The sequence below is a fragment of the Octodon degus genome, unplaced genomic scaffold (genome assembly GCF_000260255.1).
Source record: "Octodon degus isolate 3935 unplaced genomic scaffold, OctDeg1.0 scaffold00027, whole genome shotgun sequence".
Classification (NCBI taxonomy): domain Eukaryota; kingdom Metazoa; phylum Chordata; class Mammalia; order Rodentia; family Octodontidae; genus Octodon; species Octodon degus.
Genome location: NW_004524603.1, coordinates 11085937 through 11104390, shown reverse-complemented (window position 1 = coordinate 11104390; position 18454 = coordinate 11085937). Strand labels below are relative to the sequence as shown.

At 41.6% G+C, this 18454-nt stretch overlaps 1 protein-coding gene across 2 annotated transcripts in view; it reads right to left on the bottom strand.

The window, feature by feature from the left end:
• The window catches only part of Tpk1 (thiamin pyrophosphokinase 1), a 428901-nt gene that overhangs the window by 174915 nt on the left and 235532 nt on the right, over positions 1-18454 (bottom strand). For both annotated transcript variants that reach the window (XM_023712886.1, XM_023712887.1), the window contains exon 7: positions 4197-4343. In XM_023712886.1, coding sequence (XP_023568654.1) covers positions 4197-4343 — 147 coding nt within the window. The remainder of the gene's footprint in view (positions 1-4196; positions 4344-18454) is intronic.

Genomic DNA, 18454 nt, shown 5'->3' with positions numbered 1-18454 from the left:
AAAAAAAAAAAAATCTACAAGATATTGTGCTTCAACTTAAATGTCAGGATATTTAACATTTACATTTAATATACCCCTTTCACCGCACCGTAGCAAAGCTGAATGGCAATCACATTTAGTAAGTGTCTCAGTTACTCTTCTCTCATTGCTGGGACAAATACCCAACATCCAAATGAAGGAAGGAAAGGTGTATTTAGCTCACAGTTACTGGAGGCTTCCGTCCATACTCAGCTGGCTCCAAGGCAGACGGCAACCTTTCATGGCGGCGGCAAAGAGCAAGAGAGCAAGGGAGTAGTAGCAGCAACAATGGCTACAGAGAGGAAGTCTAACTCTGTCTCTCTTATGTTACATTCTGGCTGTTCACTCCAGGCTGGGTGTAGCACTCACACCCTTAATCCCAGCAGTACTAAGGCCCATAATCCCAGTGGATCATGAGTTAATCTCAAACTCTAAATCCCAGCCCCATGACTGCATGAGGCTTTGGAGGGACAACTAGACACAAACCATAATAATTGGCTTATGCAAAAGATAATTGCTTAGATTTTGTTAGTTTTTAAAAAATCAAAAAGTTCTTTGTTGTTTGGGAGTACATTTAAACTACATCGAGATTAATCTTATTTGAAGATGATGCTATGGAGGAGATCGGGATAGGAGGTCTATTTCCTCTACAGTAAAATATATACACACACACAAACCTCCTCCACCTGGCCAGTCAGTTACCCAACACCTGTGAGTAATTACAAGGCTCCGGGCATGTGACTTGTTTTAAGAGCCTGTCATCTGTACTTTAGTGCGTTAAGCCCATGAATGACACATAATGGAAAAAGCGCCAAGTGCAGACCCTTCCTGGCATACCGATGCTATCTGTCCTGCTTTGCGCAGAGTACTGCTGTGTGGAGCACAAATAAGAGCATTCCTGTAAAAGGATCAGAATACTTTTCCTACTCAACAGTGAGATGTTAATGTTAGTACTAAAAACAAATTTAAAAAAAACATTAAAATCATTATTTTTCTGGTGCCAGTCAAGATACACTGCCCTCGGCCCACTTCCCAGGATATTTGGAAACGCTTTCAGTTTAAATTTGCAGTGCTTCCTCTGCCCAACCTGGCCTCTCGCAGCGACGGACAGTAACCCGTGGGCCATGATTCTGGATAGGACCCCTGACAATATGCACAGTGCCTACTGCAAGGTATAGTCTACCGTGTATAGAACGTACAGGATAGGGCTAGGAGATAGCTCGGGGTCTAAGTGCCTGCCTGCAAGCACAAGGACCCAAGTTCGATCCCTGGTACCATATGCTGTGCTGACCCCGGAAACCTGGGCGCCTGGCCACTGAAACCAGGCGTGGTGGCACATGCCTGTAATCTTAGCACTGGGAAGGCTGAGACAGGAGGATCTCTATGAGTGCAAGCTGCATAGCAGAGCCTGTACCAAATAAATAAATAAATAAATAGTTTTAAAAATTGAAAAAAAAAAAATAACAACATACAGGACACGTTGCATGACACCACAGGAAGAAGACCCTTGGTAGAGCCAGACCAGTACACTGGCATGAATCCCATTTATCAGATGCAGAATGCTTCCGTGAAGAAATTTTAGTATAGCCTTACACAGTTTTTTCCTACTAGTGACCTCTTGTATATACACAATAAAAACTACTTAAATATATGATAGATCACATAAGACTGAGTCCTTGCATTAACTCCCAAAACACAGTCACTCTGGCTTTGCATTTGTATTAATCATGTCTTGCATTTTCTTAGGAAAACAGGACAGGTACAGCAGCAGAGGACTGAGATGTCCTGAGTCCAGGGCAGCAAAGGACAAAGGCTGCACTGCTAATCCTCATCCTGGGTTGGGGGCCATGCCCAGCACAGTCACCACTGACAAGGACAGAGGATGTGGTCTTCCGTGAACTTTTTTTATTTTTTATTTTTGGCAGAACCGGAGTTTGAACTTAGGTCCTTGCGCTTGCCAGGGAAGTGCTTATTCCATTGAGCCATCTCATCAGCCCCTTCTGTGAACTTCTCGCTCTACTCTATAAATTACTTGCCTCTCTAGGATAACATAAGTTTTCTAGTCATTTTGAAAACACAAGTCAAAACTCTTACGGCGAGGATAGACAGGCACTGTGTTTGTGGATGTCGACTACCCAGGTAAACGTAAACCATTTGGACAACTGGGAATTTCAATTTTGCAGCTAGCAGTACATTTAACACCACATTCCCGCACATCATGAGGGTCATGAGTCCAGAATTTCTTTTCAGATGTCAGTTTTTGGCTGTTGAGATGTGGATCATGCTTGGAGTTTACACTGCTTCCATTTTCCTGGTTATGTGACAGCCTCCTGTCCAGAGGCTGCACTGCAGGGCACTGGGGCAGTTAGCTCTATGCCTGCCTATAGTGGCCGTCTATTTATCTATTTTTGGCAGTGAAAGTGGATTGAACCCAGTGCCTCCACACTGAACTAAGTACTCAGCCCTTCACTTATTCTGTACCGTGGGGCTTTTTTTGTTTGACAGTAAGTCTTGCTAAATCACTGAGTGGCCCAAGCTGGGCTTGGGCTTGTGCACCTTCCCTGTCTGCACCACCACAGCGGCTCAACTAAGCTAACTGGGATGCATTACTATAGCAGGGAACAAGGAAATTTAACAGACATAATTCAACAAAAATTCTGTAAAGCCTGCCTGTGCAAGTCACCCCAGCAAGTGAAGTCATTCATGACTTCCCACAATGTGGGAGCAAAGTCCACACTCCCTGGTGTGGAAACCAAGGCTTTTCACAGTCAGCATCCAAAAGGTTTTTTGAGCCTGCAGGCATTTTTCTCTCCCACAAGCCATACACTAGCCCTGTGGAAGAACCCCCTACAACATATCCTGCACTTCCACCTCCCTTTACTGCTGCTCCTACTTAGAAGGAGTTTCCCATTGTCTCCAAGAGCAACTATCTAAGCACCCTTTCCAGTTCTGTTGAAATGTAAGCCCATGTAAATCCACGCTCCACAAAAGGAAGAATTTTTCTGTGTTTTCCAGGTTGTTTTATCTCTAGAAAGCAGTCCCACATTCAAGTATGCGTAGCACTAAGTGAGCGCATGGCTCTGGGATGGTACTTCCCTTACTAAACAACGCCCAAATTATTTATTCTCTGATCATCTCTATGCACTGATCTTCTAACACCACACTGGGGCCACAGTTTTACATAAATCCCTGCCATTGAACATGAACTGGAAAGCAAAGATCAAATAGGACTATTTCTTTTATCTATCCCTAGCATCAGTGTAGTACAGCAGATAGCAGACTAACCCCAGGCGCCGCCTAACTGTTTGCTAAGTAAAGTGATAACGTGGAATTTAAATTCCAAATCCTTCTGCTTCCCTTCTACATTTATTCTAGGAAGCCACAAGGTTAGGCAGTGCACAAAGCCAGGAAAAAACGCCAGACTTCCTGCGCAACAATAAGCATGCATGAAAAACATAATAGTAACTGAAAAACAATTTTTTAGTAATGGCAGAGATGGCAAAAAGCAGATGAAACAGAAGCAGACTGTAGGAAGCACAGAATAACAAGAGGCAGAAAAGCAAAATGGTCTGCTGTCTTTACAAAAAGGCGACCAAACGATCATTTTAAACGGAAATCAACATATCAGCTATCCAGTTTGTTTATTTAAGAATTCGAGTTTATGTACTACAATGGCAGAAATTTTCTTTGATGTATATTATAAGAGATGAATGACACTATCCTTATAACTTTCTTTGAGGGAGTAAAATTTAATAATCAAGCAACTTATGAAGAAGAAAAGCTAAAGATTTCCCTTTTGGTGCTTAGCCAAATGAAATGCAGTTTTCAAGTATAAACTGACAACACTCAAAAAAATGAAAATTCCAAGGAAACACATCCTATTAAGTGTCATTCACATTCAGCTGGACAAAACACAAAAGGCTTAGATTAATTCTACCTCAATTTGATTAGAAGCTACAAAATTTTCTTCTTCTGGTTGCAAATGAAGTGAACATTTGGTGGCTTCTCTACGTTTGTGCTGCTCAGTGACTTGGGGCAGCAGAGGAGCCACAAGGCAGGCAAACAAGGTCAACTGCACTCACTCAGAAGACAGAAAAAGCCCATGCTGTCTCCTCACCTACTTGAATGCTAGAAGTTTTGTGGCAGGAAAGTGCTGATTGTACTTATTTTTCACTTACGGGTTGGAGGAGGTAGATGAGGGATTCCTCTTGTATGACTATAGTTGGCATGGGAATGATGTCAGCAGCTCTGTACAGGGTGTTCACAGACGCCATAATCTGGTCAAAGCGCCCAGAAAGGCCTCCCAGCGTCACAATGACATCGACCTAAGCAAGGCAGATAAAACTGAGCGTCAAGATTTACAGAATTTCACATTAACTAAATCGCATCAAACTCGTGAAAAGAGCTTTTTTGTAGTACAAATTGTATTGGATAAAAAAAAAAGTAATAAGACAGATAGGATGCAGAAATTAAATGATGGTTAAAGTTCAATTTCATAGAACTAGAGTGGGGTGTGACGACCAAGGCTTTTGTAAATACGTTCAGTCTTTCCCATCTGCCTATTTACACAGAAAACTAGCTAACTAATGCCTACACATCCATTGATTAATTTATATATGCCTTTTCTGTGGCTGTCTTCTCTAATTAATGTTTCTTCACAATCAAACCTGGAATGTAGGCAGGTGCATGCACACACACGTTCTCTCTCCTCTCTCGCTCTGTCTCTCTCCCTGTGTCTTTCTCTCTCTCTCTCTCTCTCTCTCTCTCTCTCTTTTCTGGAGCATGAACACAGAGCCTTGCACATGCCAGGGAAGCCACCAATGAACTACATGTCCCACTCAAAGCTGGCTGTTAGATGATGACATGGGAAGGTGGGAGACCTTACTTAAAATATTATAAGACACCTTGTGCATATAAAAACTGACAGCAATAACCATTCTACTTGATACAGTTATTTAACAATAGACAATGTTTCATTTAGGATTTCAGGAGCACATTAAACAAGCTTAGATAATATGTCCATAGAGATGGCATGTTTTTATAACAACCTATTACATGAGCACCAACCCAACCAGTTCAATTCGTAGAGTAAAAATAAATAAGCAGTCTTAGCTCAAACATCCAAAAGTTATTTTAATATTTTTTAACTTTTGATTAAATGATTATGGTTCTGTTGCTTTGTACATAGGTACCTAACACTTGTAGATGCTCAAGTGTTCTATGAATGAATACACAAATACACCACAAGACGCCTAAGCCTAACAGAGCCACTGGCGTACTACGGAATGCATACATCGACATGGGATTTAGGACAACATTAAAAGGGCATTATACAGAGTAAGCAAGATACTGGGGATGTTTCTCCTTTTGATCTCATTAGAATACGAGGGAAATGAGAAACTTTTTGCAGAGATCTCCTCTTCTTTGGAGGGAAGAGGTAACTTGCAAGCAGTTGCCTGCTGAAGAGACGGCTTCCATTTGGAGTATCAAGTCAGATAAATAGTTTCTGTTTGTGTCTAGGATTTCTTTCTTTTTTTTTTTTTTTTGGGTACCAGGAAATCAAGCTCACAACCCCTTGCTTGCCAGGCAGGCACTGTGCTGCAGAGCTGTATCCCCAGCCCTAGGAGGTCTTTGGATACCTACTCCCTTACCATTGAGAAAGGTCAAGAGAATCTAAGTGGGCTTAGGTAAACGAAAGAAAATTTGCTTTAAATTGAGGAAAAGCAAAAGAATTTGTGCATGAAGTACAGACAATTTTAGCATTCCAGTGAATAGAACATTGAAATATTTCTATTGAAATAATTCTTTTTTTTTTTTTTTTTTTTGCGGGACCAGGGATTGATGGCAAGTGCTTATTCTACTGAGCCATCTCCCCAGCCCCTCTATCAAAATAATTCTAATTCACATGAGAAGCAATATGTGATAGAAGTTTATTCACTACGCAGATTCTGGGGCCCTCTTCTTGAGTTCTCAATTTCTCATTCCTACATTCTGGCCCCTGAGGGATTGCACAGCCTTTAAGACTGCAATTCCACTCCCATCGTCTACAACGGGTGCCATGATACATCAGCAATACCTGGAAATCAGTCACTGAATTTTTCAGAAGAAAGAAACTGCAAGATTACTGCTCATCACTTCTCATTTTCCCTACGGGAAGTATTTAGCAAGACTGATGAAAAGCATTAGCAGATCAATTCGAGCTGCAGGTGGGGTGAGGGAGAAATGGGGCTTCTAATCATTTCTGCGGTTCTCCAGTTGTAGCTGAGTGCAGGTCACGGTATCCACAAAGAGAGAATTAGAAGCTGTCTCTCTGTGGGATTTACAAGGCTGGAGTTCTGTCTTTGGGGCAGGGTGTTCAAGCTACAGCAGGCCATACGTGGACTGCCAAGTGGCTTCTCCACGTCAACTCACAGCCCTATGCATTTATGCCTAATGCCACCTCATCATGCTTTGTGATGCCTTTGATACACTTGTGTGCATGTCCTTGAAAGGAAACAAGTGAATCACAGAATCCAGAGTCTACCACGGAGTAGTTAAGCATTTGCTCAGCTCTCACTAAACATATACAGCCTCAGGGCAAAAACTGATGGTAATAACCAGAGGGGCAGAAGGCTGAGACAGTGATACAGGGAATCTCCAAATGACACAGGGAGAAAAATGATCTCCCAACCTAAAAGGTATCTGGGATGAGTTCATGTTCTCTAAAACCAAAAAATGAATTTAAGGAAATAAATGGAGGTCATGAGCAGAATATATTTATTGAGGGAAAGAAAGTTCCTGTCTGAGAGAAGGACTGGAGGGGGGCCCAAGCAGGTGGTCCCCAGGAAGCTGTCTCTCCTAGGCACTTTTATAGAGTAAAACCATGCAGTGAGGCGGGTCTAAGGTGGTGGAGAACATGGCAACTCACTTAGGTGGGCATGAGGTGGGACAAAACTATGGTCAACCAATGAGATTACAAGCACCATTGCTCAGGTAAAATTGATTAAATCCAGTACCAAATAGGGAAGCGAGTCACATAGCAAGCAAGCATGAATACGGGACAGGGTCTCTTCCTGCTGGGGGTTGTTGGGCTAGTGACTCATATGGGCTCTCTTTCAAGGTGACTGATACCTATTTAGAATATCAATCCCTGATGCCCATCCCTAGGGAAGCTGTATGTTTCCTCTTTTGTCTTGAGGGCTGGCCCATATGTGTCTGTCTCTTCTAAGTTATAAAGTCACCTTGTCTTCCATCTTGTCTCCCTGAGGGCCTGGCCCTGTCTGACTGACTATAATATTTCTATCTAATTCAGGTGCCGACAACAACAGTATGAACTAGTTCCTATGAAATAGTACTTCCTCATTTGACAAGGGCCATTCATTCATTCATTCATTCATTCATTTATGTATTTAGTACAGGGTCTATAGGCCTACAGTCTCATTACACAGATCGGAATCATTGGGATTCTCCTCTTTGCAGCATCCCAAGCAGACCACGCCCAGTCTCAATCGCTGTGTCAGCACACCCCGGCGGAGGGGCTGGCACAGCGGGGATCGAACCCCGGCCGCTGCGCTCTGCCCAAGCAGGCGCTTTAGTCTGCTGAGCTATCTGGCTGGCCCAGAGGTTGGTTTTAAAAGTTACCAGATTTAGAAAAAGTTAACATCACATTTATTATCTCAAAAATGTATCTGACAAATCTATAATGTTCATTTTCAAATTAATGACTGAGATCAACAAATTGGCAAATATTTATTGATTATAACGGTCAAAAAATATTATAAACATTTAAGATGTATCCGTAAAGAAGGCAAAAGTCCTTTCCTATCCAAGGTGGAGACTGACATCCGTGAGATAAAACTTAAAAAGTGAGTACTGTGTATTAGCTAGACCATAGAAAAGGTAGTAAAAGCTAAAGAACTAAGAGATGGAGGATAACAATGACAGCTGGGAGGAGGGTTCAGCTTTACATAAGGCAGTTACAATAGGCTGCCCTGAGAAAGCAACAGACCAACAGCAAGGACCCGAGAGAGGTCCAGGCAGTAAGCCACCCGTGGGGACACCTTGGGGCAGAGGTGGTGGAGATGAGGGGTGTTTCAGAGACCAGCCTGAAGCAAGGCCACAGAAGTCACAGCCCCAGGCATTTGCACAGAGCTGCAGGAGGCTAGTTGCTGAAAGTGAATTAGCAATCAGTAAGAGCAGCAGGAAAACTCAGTAAAATAGTAGGAGTGCCAGATTCCTACAGTTCTGTCCCCAAATGCAAGCTCACATATCCAAGTGCCTGCTGAACATCTGCGTTTGGATATCCATGGGTGACCTCAAAGTTAGACTGATCTTTGTTTCCCCTTTCCATGTTTCCCAGGTCAGTTGGTCCACAGTCCTAGGGTCCTTTCTGACACTTCCGTTCTAGGGAATCCTATGGCTGTGCTTTCAACAGGCATCTGTATCTGTCATTCCACCCACAGTCTCAGCACAGCCATGATCAGCCCACTGCAGTCCCATGGGGCGGAGGGTGAGCCCTGTGTCCTGTAAGAGCCTCTAACAGATCTTTCTCCAACCGGCCTTATTTACTCCCCAGCTATTTTTAGTAGAGTACCCAAAATAATCCTGTTAAAATAGAAATCACATCATGACACACTCTCCTGCTCAACTCCCCCTCCCAACAGTTTTGCAAAGATTTATATTAGGCTCTACCAAGCCCTGAGGGGGTTGATATCCTGTTACGGCCTGGCCGCCCCTTTGATTTCCCTCCTCTTCCTCCATTCTGCTTCACCCATAGCAACTGCATCCTTCCTCCTTTATGAAAAGAAGATATTTCCACAACTAAGTAGTAAGAGAGTAACAATAGCCATTGTGTTATGCATCATTATCTTCAGAGCAGTTAGTATAAGATAAAACAAAAAGATTCTTACAAAAGAGAAGCAAACAGGTAACACAAAATTTCTTCAATGAACTATGATGCCATAAAGAAAGATAGAATGTCACTGGAGAACATAACATTAAGTGAAATAAAGTCAGACAAGATGATTAAATTAACCTATTTTCGTGTATATATTTTACCTCACACTATTTTATAGTAGGCACACTTAAAATCTACCTGCAGCCAGTTTCAAGTATATAATATATTGTTTTTAACTATAGTGACCATAATATACAAAAGATTTCTGGAATTTATTCCTTCCAAAATTTTGGATCCTTTATGTCCGCCTCGTGACTCTACCCTCAGCCTCTGGAAAACATTATTCCAGGCCCACTTTCTACGAGCTCAGGTGCCTTCGGGAGTCTACACGCAGCAGGATCCTGCACTACTTTTCTTTCCATGCCCAGGTGATTCTGCTTAACAAAACATTGTGCAGGTTCATCTGTCTTATTCCAGATAACAAGATCTGTAATTCTTTTAAACAGCTAAATGCTAGTCCATTGTCATTGTTAGCAAAGAATGGGTTGGGGATAAGGGTTAATTTCGGTTTTCATATACCATCCCATAGCAAACAAAACAAAACAAAACAAAACAAAACAAAACAAAAAAAACAACTTGTCATTCAGGATAAATACATTGGAGATCTGACTACAGTATTGTGTACTACAAATAGCCATGTAACCAATATATCTTAAATAACTTTTTTGTAGAAAGCTCATAATTAAAGATGAAGTAAAATTTACTAATATATATTTTTCAAAACGTCTTCCATTCAAAAGGTTTTCTGATTTCCACTATAATAAGTTATCCTATTTTGTTTCAATAATAAGTGAAAAACTTGGCTTTGTATTATTTGACTTAATAGAACCAGTGACAACACTAGTTGAGGACTATACAACACCAAAAGAAGCAAATTTATTTTTATATTAAAGCAAGGAAAACCTTTCAGCAACCAAATGACAAAATTTTCACTGTCTGACCTCAAAGGGACCTAGATGTAGCATTCATGATGTCTACAGTTGGGACACTTGCTGTCAGCATATTTTAATTATATTTACTTTCCATAAATTGAATTCTGGAGACAATTTCTTTGTGGCTTTCTCTGATAGATAGGGCGAGCATGCAATTTACTGTTCAGAGTGAAATGTCTTTGGAAGGAAAAGGGGCACATCATAAATAATGATATCAAAATACAGGCACGATCCCAGACATACACTTTTCCTAGTGTTAGGAACTTATAATAAACATTAACTTTAACATTAAGATAGCAAGTTAACATAATTAAACAGTAGGGCCTAAACAAATTAGACAAGACACTTACCAAGCTTAAATTTGTAAGGAATGTACTGTTCTACGGTGAAGCTCTAGAAAAATGAAGGTAACCACAGCCCATTTATGCTTGCTGTTTTAATTTGAAGAAGACCCAGTGCAGATCATGGAGGACAGAGTCAGATCAAGACAGAGGCAAACCTGATAAGCTGGCAAGAAACCAGCAACACTCAATTATTACATGGTAATGAAGAAGAAGAGAAAAATAGAAAAATTAAAATAAATAAATAAATAAATAAATATATTTTCCCTTCTTTCTTTTCTTTTCTCCTTTCCTCCATCCCAGTTGTTCTTTCCCTCTGAACAGTCTCTTTCTCTTTCATAGTACCTACTGCATCTTTCAGGTTTTACTTTTTCACACATACACACACACACATACAACAACACACACACACACACTCACACACACACAAGAGTTTGGATAATAATATTGCTGGTTTCTACTTGTTTATTGCAAAGAACTGCTAACACTTAATTTTTTTTTCCTTCTGTTCACTTATTTAGACAAATTTTGCATATTAATATGTGGTAGAACAGCTAATTTGAAAACAATCATATGCGATATAGCCACCACTGTTGAATTCCTATCATTTTGTTTAGTGAAATTCCATATCATTTCTAATGTTTATTTTTCACTATTTTTATTAAATTTAAAAAATAGAACTAAAATTAAGAAATTAAAGTAAAAGCCAAAATCTCCCAGCCTTAAAACATATTTGAGTAAACCAATAAATGTCAGTGATTGATATAAAATTCAATGAAAAAATTAAGAAATTAATTGTTTCCACTTTCATGATGTAGGGTGATGCTATGTAGACACACATAGAGTATCAGACAACCTGTTCAAATGATACTATTTCAATTTGTGTCCCATTTTCAATTTCTACCAGGTCATGATCTTACTAAGTTATAGTTTAAATTATACACATTTGGCTGAGTAATAAATAACTTCTATTGTGCTTCCATCGATGGATAAGCAGTCCTGGAAAATCCAAGATTTCTCTCAAATTATACTTCTCCATCCTGTCTGCACAACTTTAATCAAAGCACCCCCTGGGCTTCTTCTAGAAGCCCACTATGTCCTCTAGAGCCACCAAGCAATCTCCAACAAGGTAACGTAAGTTTTTCATATCTCAAATCTGATCTTGCCAGTGTTCAGCTTCAAATTAAGTTCTGGTTTTCCAGGATCTGCAAGACAGAAGGCCAGTCTCCTCCAATATTATCTCATAAATTATAGCCTCAAGTCCCACACAACATTTACATTCTAGAAATTCTGTAGTCCTCAGAAAACTCCACAGCATTTCAGAGCTCAGTCGTGGGCTATGCTATTGCCTTTCCTTCCCCTGAAAGACTGTAAGCCTGTTTCCACAGGCTGCCTTTCTCTATCACACAAAGAAAAGAACCTGTTCGCACAGTGTTTTCAACCTTGATCAGATTACAAACACTGTTATTGAGAAAGGTCATAAACATATTATCTTAGCTCAGGCTGCTATAAGAAATTACCTAGCTGGGGCAGTTTCAGTAATGTGCATCTCACAGTGCAGGAAGCTGGGCCATTTGAGATGAAGAAGCCAGCAGAGTTGGTTCTGCTGAGAACCCTCTTTCAGGTTTGCTGATTTACTCATGGTATCCTTGTGGGGCAGAAAGCAGAGGAGGAAGCAAGCTCTTTGTCCTTTTATTGAGGCTCATTAAATCCCTGAAGGCTTGCTGCATTTTCAGTAAGTGTCCTCCAAAGGTACAGGTGTTAGAACTTGTCTCCCGTCTGCAGTGAAACCTCCAAGAGGTAGGGAGTGCCTAGTGAGAGAAATCCTCCCCGACATTCTAGAGGGGATCGGGTATCTCTGGTTCCCAACCCTTTGCCTTCCAGCCAGCAGCAGAATGATTTCATACCGCATGTGCTTCTGCCACCATGTTTCTCCTCACCCACAGTAATGGGGCCACCTGAGTGGCGACTAACCCCTCTGAAACTGTACCCGAAAATAAACTTTCTCTTTATAAACTGGTTACCTCAGGGTATTTACCATGATGATGAAAGAAATATAAGAAAGGGGATACTTTCATGACCTACCTACCTGCCTTCCAAATTCCCCCAGCTCGGAACACCACCCCACTGGAAGTCAGGATTTCAACATGAGTTTTGTAGGGGAAGTAACCATGCAGTTTACAACGTACGTTTACATGAAACTTTTTCTGAACACAGTATGTTAAAGGAAAATTTCTTTGTTTTTATTTTTTATTCCTATTTTTTTCCATTTTATGTATTTGGTACAGTGTCTCACTACATAGCTCAGACTCATAGTGATCCTCCTGTGTTCAGCCTCCTCAGCGCTGGGATTACAGGCTTGCACTACCATGCCCAGACTCCTTTTCCCGTTCAGCACACCCTGGAGGTGGGGCCAGCACAGCATGTGGGACCGAGGATCGAACCCTGGTCCCTGCGCTTGCCAAAGCAGGCACTTAGTCTGCTGCGCTATCTCACTGGCTCTGTGTTTTGTTTTTAAGAGCAGGGATGGAGGATATAAAGCAATACGTAACAGCTTGTTTGTGGATGAACAACTATGAAACAATGATAAAGATCTATGCTAAGACTTCTGTTTGCTCTAAACCGGAATCTCCTGGTGAAAATTTCAACATAAAAGCCCAAGTAGACTAAATCCTCATTATTTCATGCTACTGGACACAGTACTCAGTACCCACAACTTAAAGGGGTAGAGGTTTAAGTTGTTCCTGCTAGCTTAACCCACCACACGCTTGCATAAGCACATGCATCACTGTCTCACACGGCGGTGTGTAGCACTGGTGGTAGACGCACGTATCAGCCGTCATGCATGTGTCACCAGTGGTTCCAGCCAGCCAGCCTGTTACTTTGGCTCTTGTTCCACGGGATTTAGTTCTTGCCTGGCTTCAAGGCAAGAACATCACGGAAGAAGGCTAAGACGGCCATCCTGGTGGTTGTGGATGGGAAGCCCATTGCAGAAACAGTGCTACAGAGGAAGGGGCTGGAGACCAGACTAGTCCCTCAGAGTCACGCCTCCAGAATCCATCCAGACACACTCAGAAGAGTGTTCAACCCACTTCTGGGGTGGATCCCAAGGTCAGGCCAGCTGAGCCTCCACCCTGCCTGCCACATTCCTCTACCACAAGGTCCTTGCTGTTCTATGAAGAGCTCAGCTATGGGGCCTCCAATCTGTGTACAGCTCGGAAAAAGATTTGCTGGCAGTGGTCTCTGACTCCCGGGGGGCAAGGCAGCAGGGCGCAACACTAGCTGAGACTGGTTGAGCGCAATAAGGTTGTGCACATGTGTGTGTGTGTATGTGTGTGTGTGTGTGTGTGTGTGTGTGTGTGCAGCCTCCTCTCCCCTAATTTATTCTCTGCTAGCTTGCTGAGGAAATCAGACATCCACACCGCGCTGAGTGCATATGTGTCTTCAGTGCATTCGCTGTGGCCCTCCCTGAAAGATCCCAAACCAAAGGATTTGACGCTTCACTTTTTATTACTCGGGGAAAAATAGTTCACCTCCATTAGGACAGAGGCTTTGCGTGCTCCAGACTGGAGGAGGCCTACATTGAACAGAAGGCACACATGCTATCCCAGACTTCTACTGAGTCACCAGTAACAATATTATCAAGATAATATGAACCAGGCCAGCCAAATTGTGGATTAAAATGCCTGCAAGCAGGAGTAGGGGCCTGGGGTTCGATCCCTGGGCCTGCCGTGCCAGCCCTGCCCCCGGGCACGCTGACATGGCAATTGAGATTAGGCGTGGTAGCGCGTGCCTAGAATCCCAGCTCTTGGGAGGCTGTAAACAGGCAGATCACTAGGAGTCAGATCTAGTAGTGAGACGTTGAACACCCTGTAGACCCTTCCCTAAAATATAAAAAGATAATATGAACCAAAGGACAGAGACCCTAAAGGACATCTTAAGAGTCAGAACTTGGGTCTCATTTCCTTTGTATCTCAAAACAATACTTGGCAAAATGAGTGGCACTCACAAAAATAGATGATTGCTTGTAAACAGTTAATGCTGAGCCTTTGACTTTGTGAAAAAAAGAGAAAATAACCCCCAACTACATACTTTAAGTCTCCTTTCTAAGGTCTTTATTGCTTTGTCCAATTCTTGATGGAGAAAGTGACTAATGCATTATTCTTCAAAGAATACAGTAATTGGTTCTTTTATTACTATCATTAGAATTTCCAAACTTCAGTTCAGTTCGAGAGCTCTGACATTAGTGTTCTGTTTTATCTTAGGAGTTTCCTTTCCCACACGCTGTAATGGATTTCTACTACATCCATGCACTCCCATCCCTTACCTAGAGATTATAGATTCTCCACACGTGGACCTAGCTCGAGGGCCTGCGGTGACCTTTCCTGCTTCTAGACCTCTTCCGTGCACACAGGTCAGACAATGACACGCTTTCTTTGCTTAGCCTCAGACTGCCTGGAAGCATCTGCGAAAGCGTGTTTGCTTCAGGTACGTAGTCGTCACAGTGTACAGGATAATGATTGAGTTCACTTCCAGAATAATGAAGTGGCTCTCTTAATTTCCCCTGGGGAAGGCTCGGAACGTTTGGTTAAACATGCCAAGGCTAGTTGTAGTAAAAATGCTGCCTTTTTCACAAAAGTGTCTTGGATACTAAAATTTCTTTGATCAGACTGTAAATTCTCCAGCCATACCAGTGAGATCCCTGAAGATGGGACATGTTTATACATAAACATAAACAACAGAAATGTGTTCCATTTTTCTCCCTGTGTATGCACATCACGGGAAAATAGGAGCCAAGCTGCGTGGAGTTAGTTTTCTCTGTACCTAGAAGAGAGTAGCAAGGATTGGTGAACAGGAAATAAAACACACTCATCAGTTCCCGGGAACATGACGACATTCAGCTTATCTCTGCTAAGACATTAAAAGAGTTGGGGAGAAAAGTACTATATTTAAAATTCAAAGATGCATTCTTGAAATCCTACTTAGAAAGTACAAAGCACTGTTCACTCTGCTTAAAAATTCTGTATGTAACACACATGCGGCCCTCTTAACTCGAGCGCCTACAAGGGCACTAAAGAGTTGCTTTTTCTCTCGTTGCGGAAGCTGGGCTGTAAGGCTGCAAGGTGAAATAAGTGTCTGTTTTTCCTTCCATCACTGTACCTCTGAGCAAGTGGAGAAAAGGCTGATATTGTTGAAAACATTTTCAAAAAGCACTGACTTTGGTAAAGTGATGCCTTGGTCTCAAAAGATTAGAACTGTGTACTCATCGCCAGCTTCCAATAGCAATAACCCTGTCTCCTATCACGGTGACTCATTTTCATGCGGCAATTTTTTTTTTAAAAAAGATTCTTTTTCTCCTTTTTAATCTTGTATTTATTGGGTACAGGGTCGCACTACACAGCTCAGACTCACACTGCTCCTTCTGTCTCAGCATGCCCAGAGCTGGAATTATAGGCACACACAACCAGCCTGGAGTCAGTGGCCAGTACAGCACACCGGGGAGGCTGGGGCTGGCACGGCATGCACTACCTGGATCAGACCTGGGTCCTTGTGCTTGCCAGACAGGCACCTGGACTACTGAGCTATCTCCCCAGCCCTCAACAACACTTTTTAAACCATGAAATAACACTTAGCTGTATATCCTGTCTAACACAAAACATGAATGCCTTGGTTTTTATATCCGGATGCATTAGATTTGATTATCTCTATCACTTTGGGTACATTAGTTTCTCAAAATTTCCCGGTATAAAATCCTCTTCATTTTTTATTGTCCAGTTTATACTAGGCAGTTACCATATTTGCTGTAGCACAATCATTAGGTTTTGCAACCTGCTGCCATATAAATAGTTTATGTTAATTATCCCCTTTCTACCTTCTAGGGGAATAGAGGACACTTTAATTGCAAATTTTGCATTTGGTCATTAACACTTTGAATTCTACATATGCATTAGACTATCTTATAATGCCAAATGCATGTGTCACTGGGATAAAATATTTGTTTAATAATAATTTCCTCTTCAAAATAATTTACATGGCTGCTTTAAAAAAATCAGAATCCCTAAGGTCAACTTTATAGGCATCTAAAAATCTCTAGCAGAAATGAATAAGGAAATAGGATTAAACTGTAATCAATAAAATTTGAATTTAGATATTCTTATTCCAAAATCCATTTCAAAGTATCTTGAGATAGCTGTTCATGTTGGGAATTATGCACATCCACATGTATGTTCAGAGAATAAGGTACAAAAGAGGTTCAGGGAAGAAGCCAGCATTGCCTGTGTCTTACTCCATGCCTGTGGCGTTCAGTCTGTCACTTGATGTCATGGGCCAGCACGCTGACCAGCAATGCTAAAGAGAACTGCTCCTGGGCATGCAGAGGGTAACAAAAGCAGAAAAACACCACCTACTGGCAGTTCCCCAAAGAGGAGGGCAGAAAGTCAGTACTACAGGAGTCCCTCATCCTTCTAAATTTAAAGGGAACTTTCTAAGATATTGAGGGTTACACAACACGAAGAAGAATGTATTTAGATTTTTAAAAATCTTTCCATTTATTTGTTTGATACAGGGTCTTTCTATGTATTTTGGACTCATAGTGATCCTCCTATCTCAGCCTGGGATTATAGGCATGCCTGGTGTCAGTGGCCAGCTTGGTGCCTGGAGTTCTGGGGCCAACACAGCATGTGGTACCAGGGATTGAACCCAGGTCCTTGTGCTTGCCAGGCAGGTGCTTAGACTGCAGAGCTATCGCCCCAGCCCCAGGAAGAATGTATTCAGATAAACAAAAAAGAGGAACTTCTGATTGCCTAAGTAGTCACCACTGAAAGTATATTGATCTGATCTGATCTGATCTTATCTATCTATCTATCTATCTATCTATCTATCTATCTATCTGTGTTGAGTGATAACATAATTAAAGGTATTTTTAGATTCTATTACCACTGACAATCATTATGGATGTAGTAGGCCTTACCACATAAAATATGGCTTATTAAGGGCAACATACAATAAGAGAAATTTTAAAATACACTAAGCAATTGTAGAACGTTGTAGTATATGAGGGTCACTTTTACAGAGGTCCTCAGGATATACTTTCTGCCCTTATCTTCAGCATCTGCGTCACCACATCGACTCAGTTACTTTTGGTATCACTGAAACTAAAATTCTGTTCACATGAGGCCACCCTGCCTTCCACACGAAGCCCCACATCAACTAAATCTAACTGTCTGCATTAATAAGAAATTTGGTCTAGCAAGTAAGTCATCCAACTGACGTCCTGGTAAGCAGATAAACTTCACCTTTGTCTGGGGACCTATAAAAGGATGCTCCTCCTCTGGCAGGGATGGATTAGGTCGCCACAGCCTCTAAAGCAGTAAGCTTTTTATATCCGTAGTAACACCTCCTGAGTCACTTCAAAGCATGGGATTTATCTATCTTCTTTTGTTGTACAGCCCTATAAAAGAGATTGCTGGGATCTAAGAAGGACAGAAACAGAGATGTGAATCCCTCTTTTCAAGGCTTCTCCAGTACAACCTAGGAAACAATCTTCTAGACTTGGGTAGCCCGAATAATTTTCTGCTCCTTGCTTCTTTGGCTGATACCGAGTCCCCAAAACATCTGCTCCAAAATAGCTTGTCTCCACTGCACAACTAGGGAACAGAGATAAATATCCTAAATACGCAGTATGTCCGATGGCAATGAGTGTTGTAGTTACTGGCACTTGACAAAGAGAACAAGGTACTAAAAAGCATTATGTATACGCACGCTTCTATACATACCTGGATGTATGTGTGTTTACATTGTATGTGCATCTTGCTACTTTCTAGAATTCCAGAAAAGTGTGCGTATTTAAGGTCACAACATTCTTTCAAGGTACAGAGGTAAGGCAAAAATTTGTCACAAGGCAAAAACTTGAGAAACGTGTCATCAAAGCCTTATGACGCCCCAGTTATTGAGCGTACATTGGAATTGTACAATAGTGCTGTCATGATCGCTGCTTTGAGGAAGTTGGCGAGATTAATTCTTATCAAGTTCACAATGGGAAGGACTAATGAGATAATCTATACATATTCCTGCTGTTCAATCTGTTAGCTTTTCCAAGTAACCTCAATCTTATTAAAAAGAAACAGCAGCAGTTTCCAGAAGTTACAGCATGCCATACCAGAGATTGAAAAGAAGGTTGAGCTGGTGAGATGGCTCAGTGGTCTAAAGCACCTACTTAGAACAAGCTT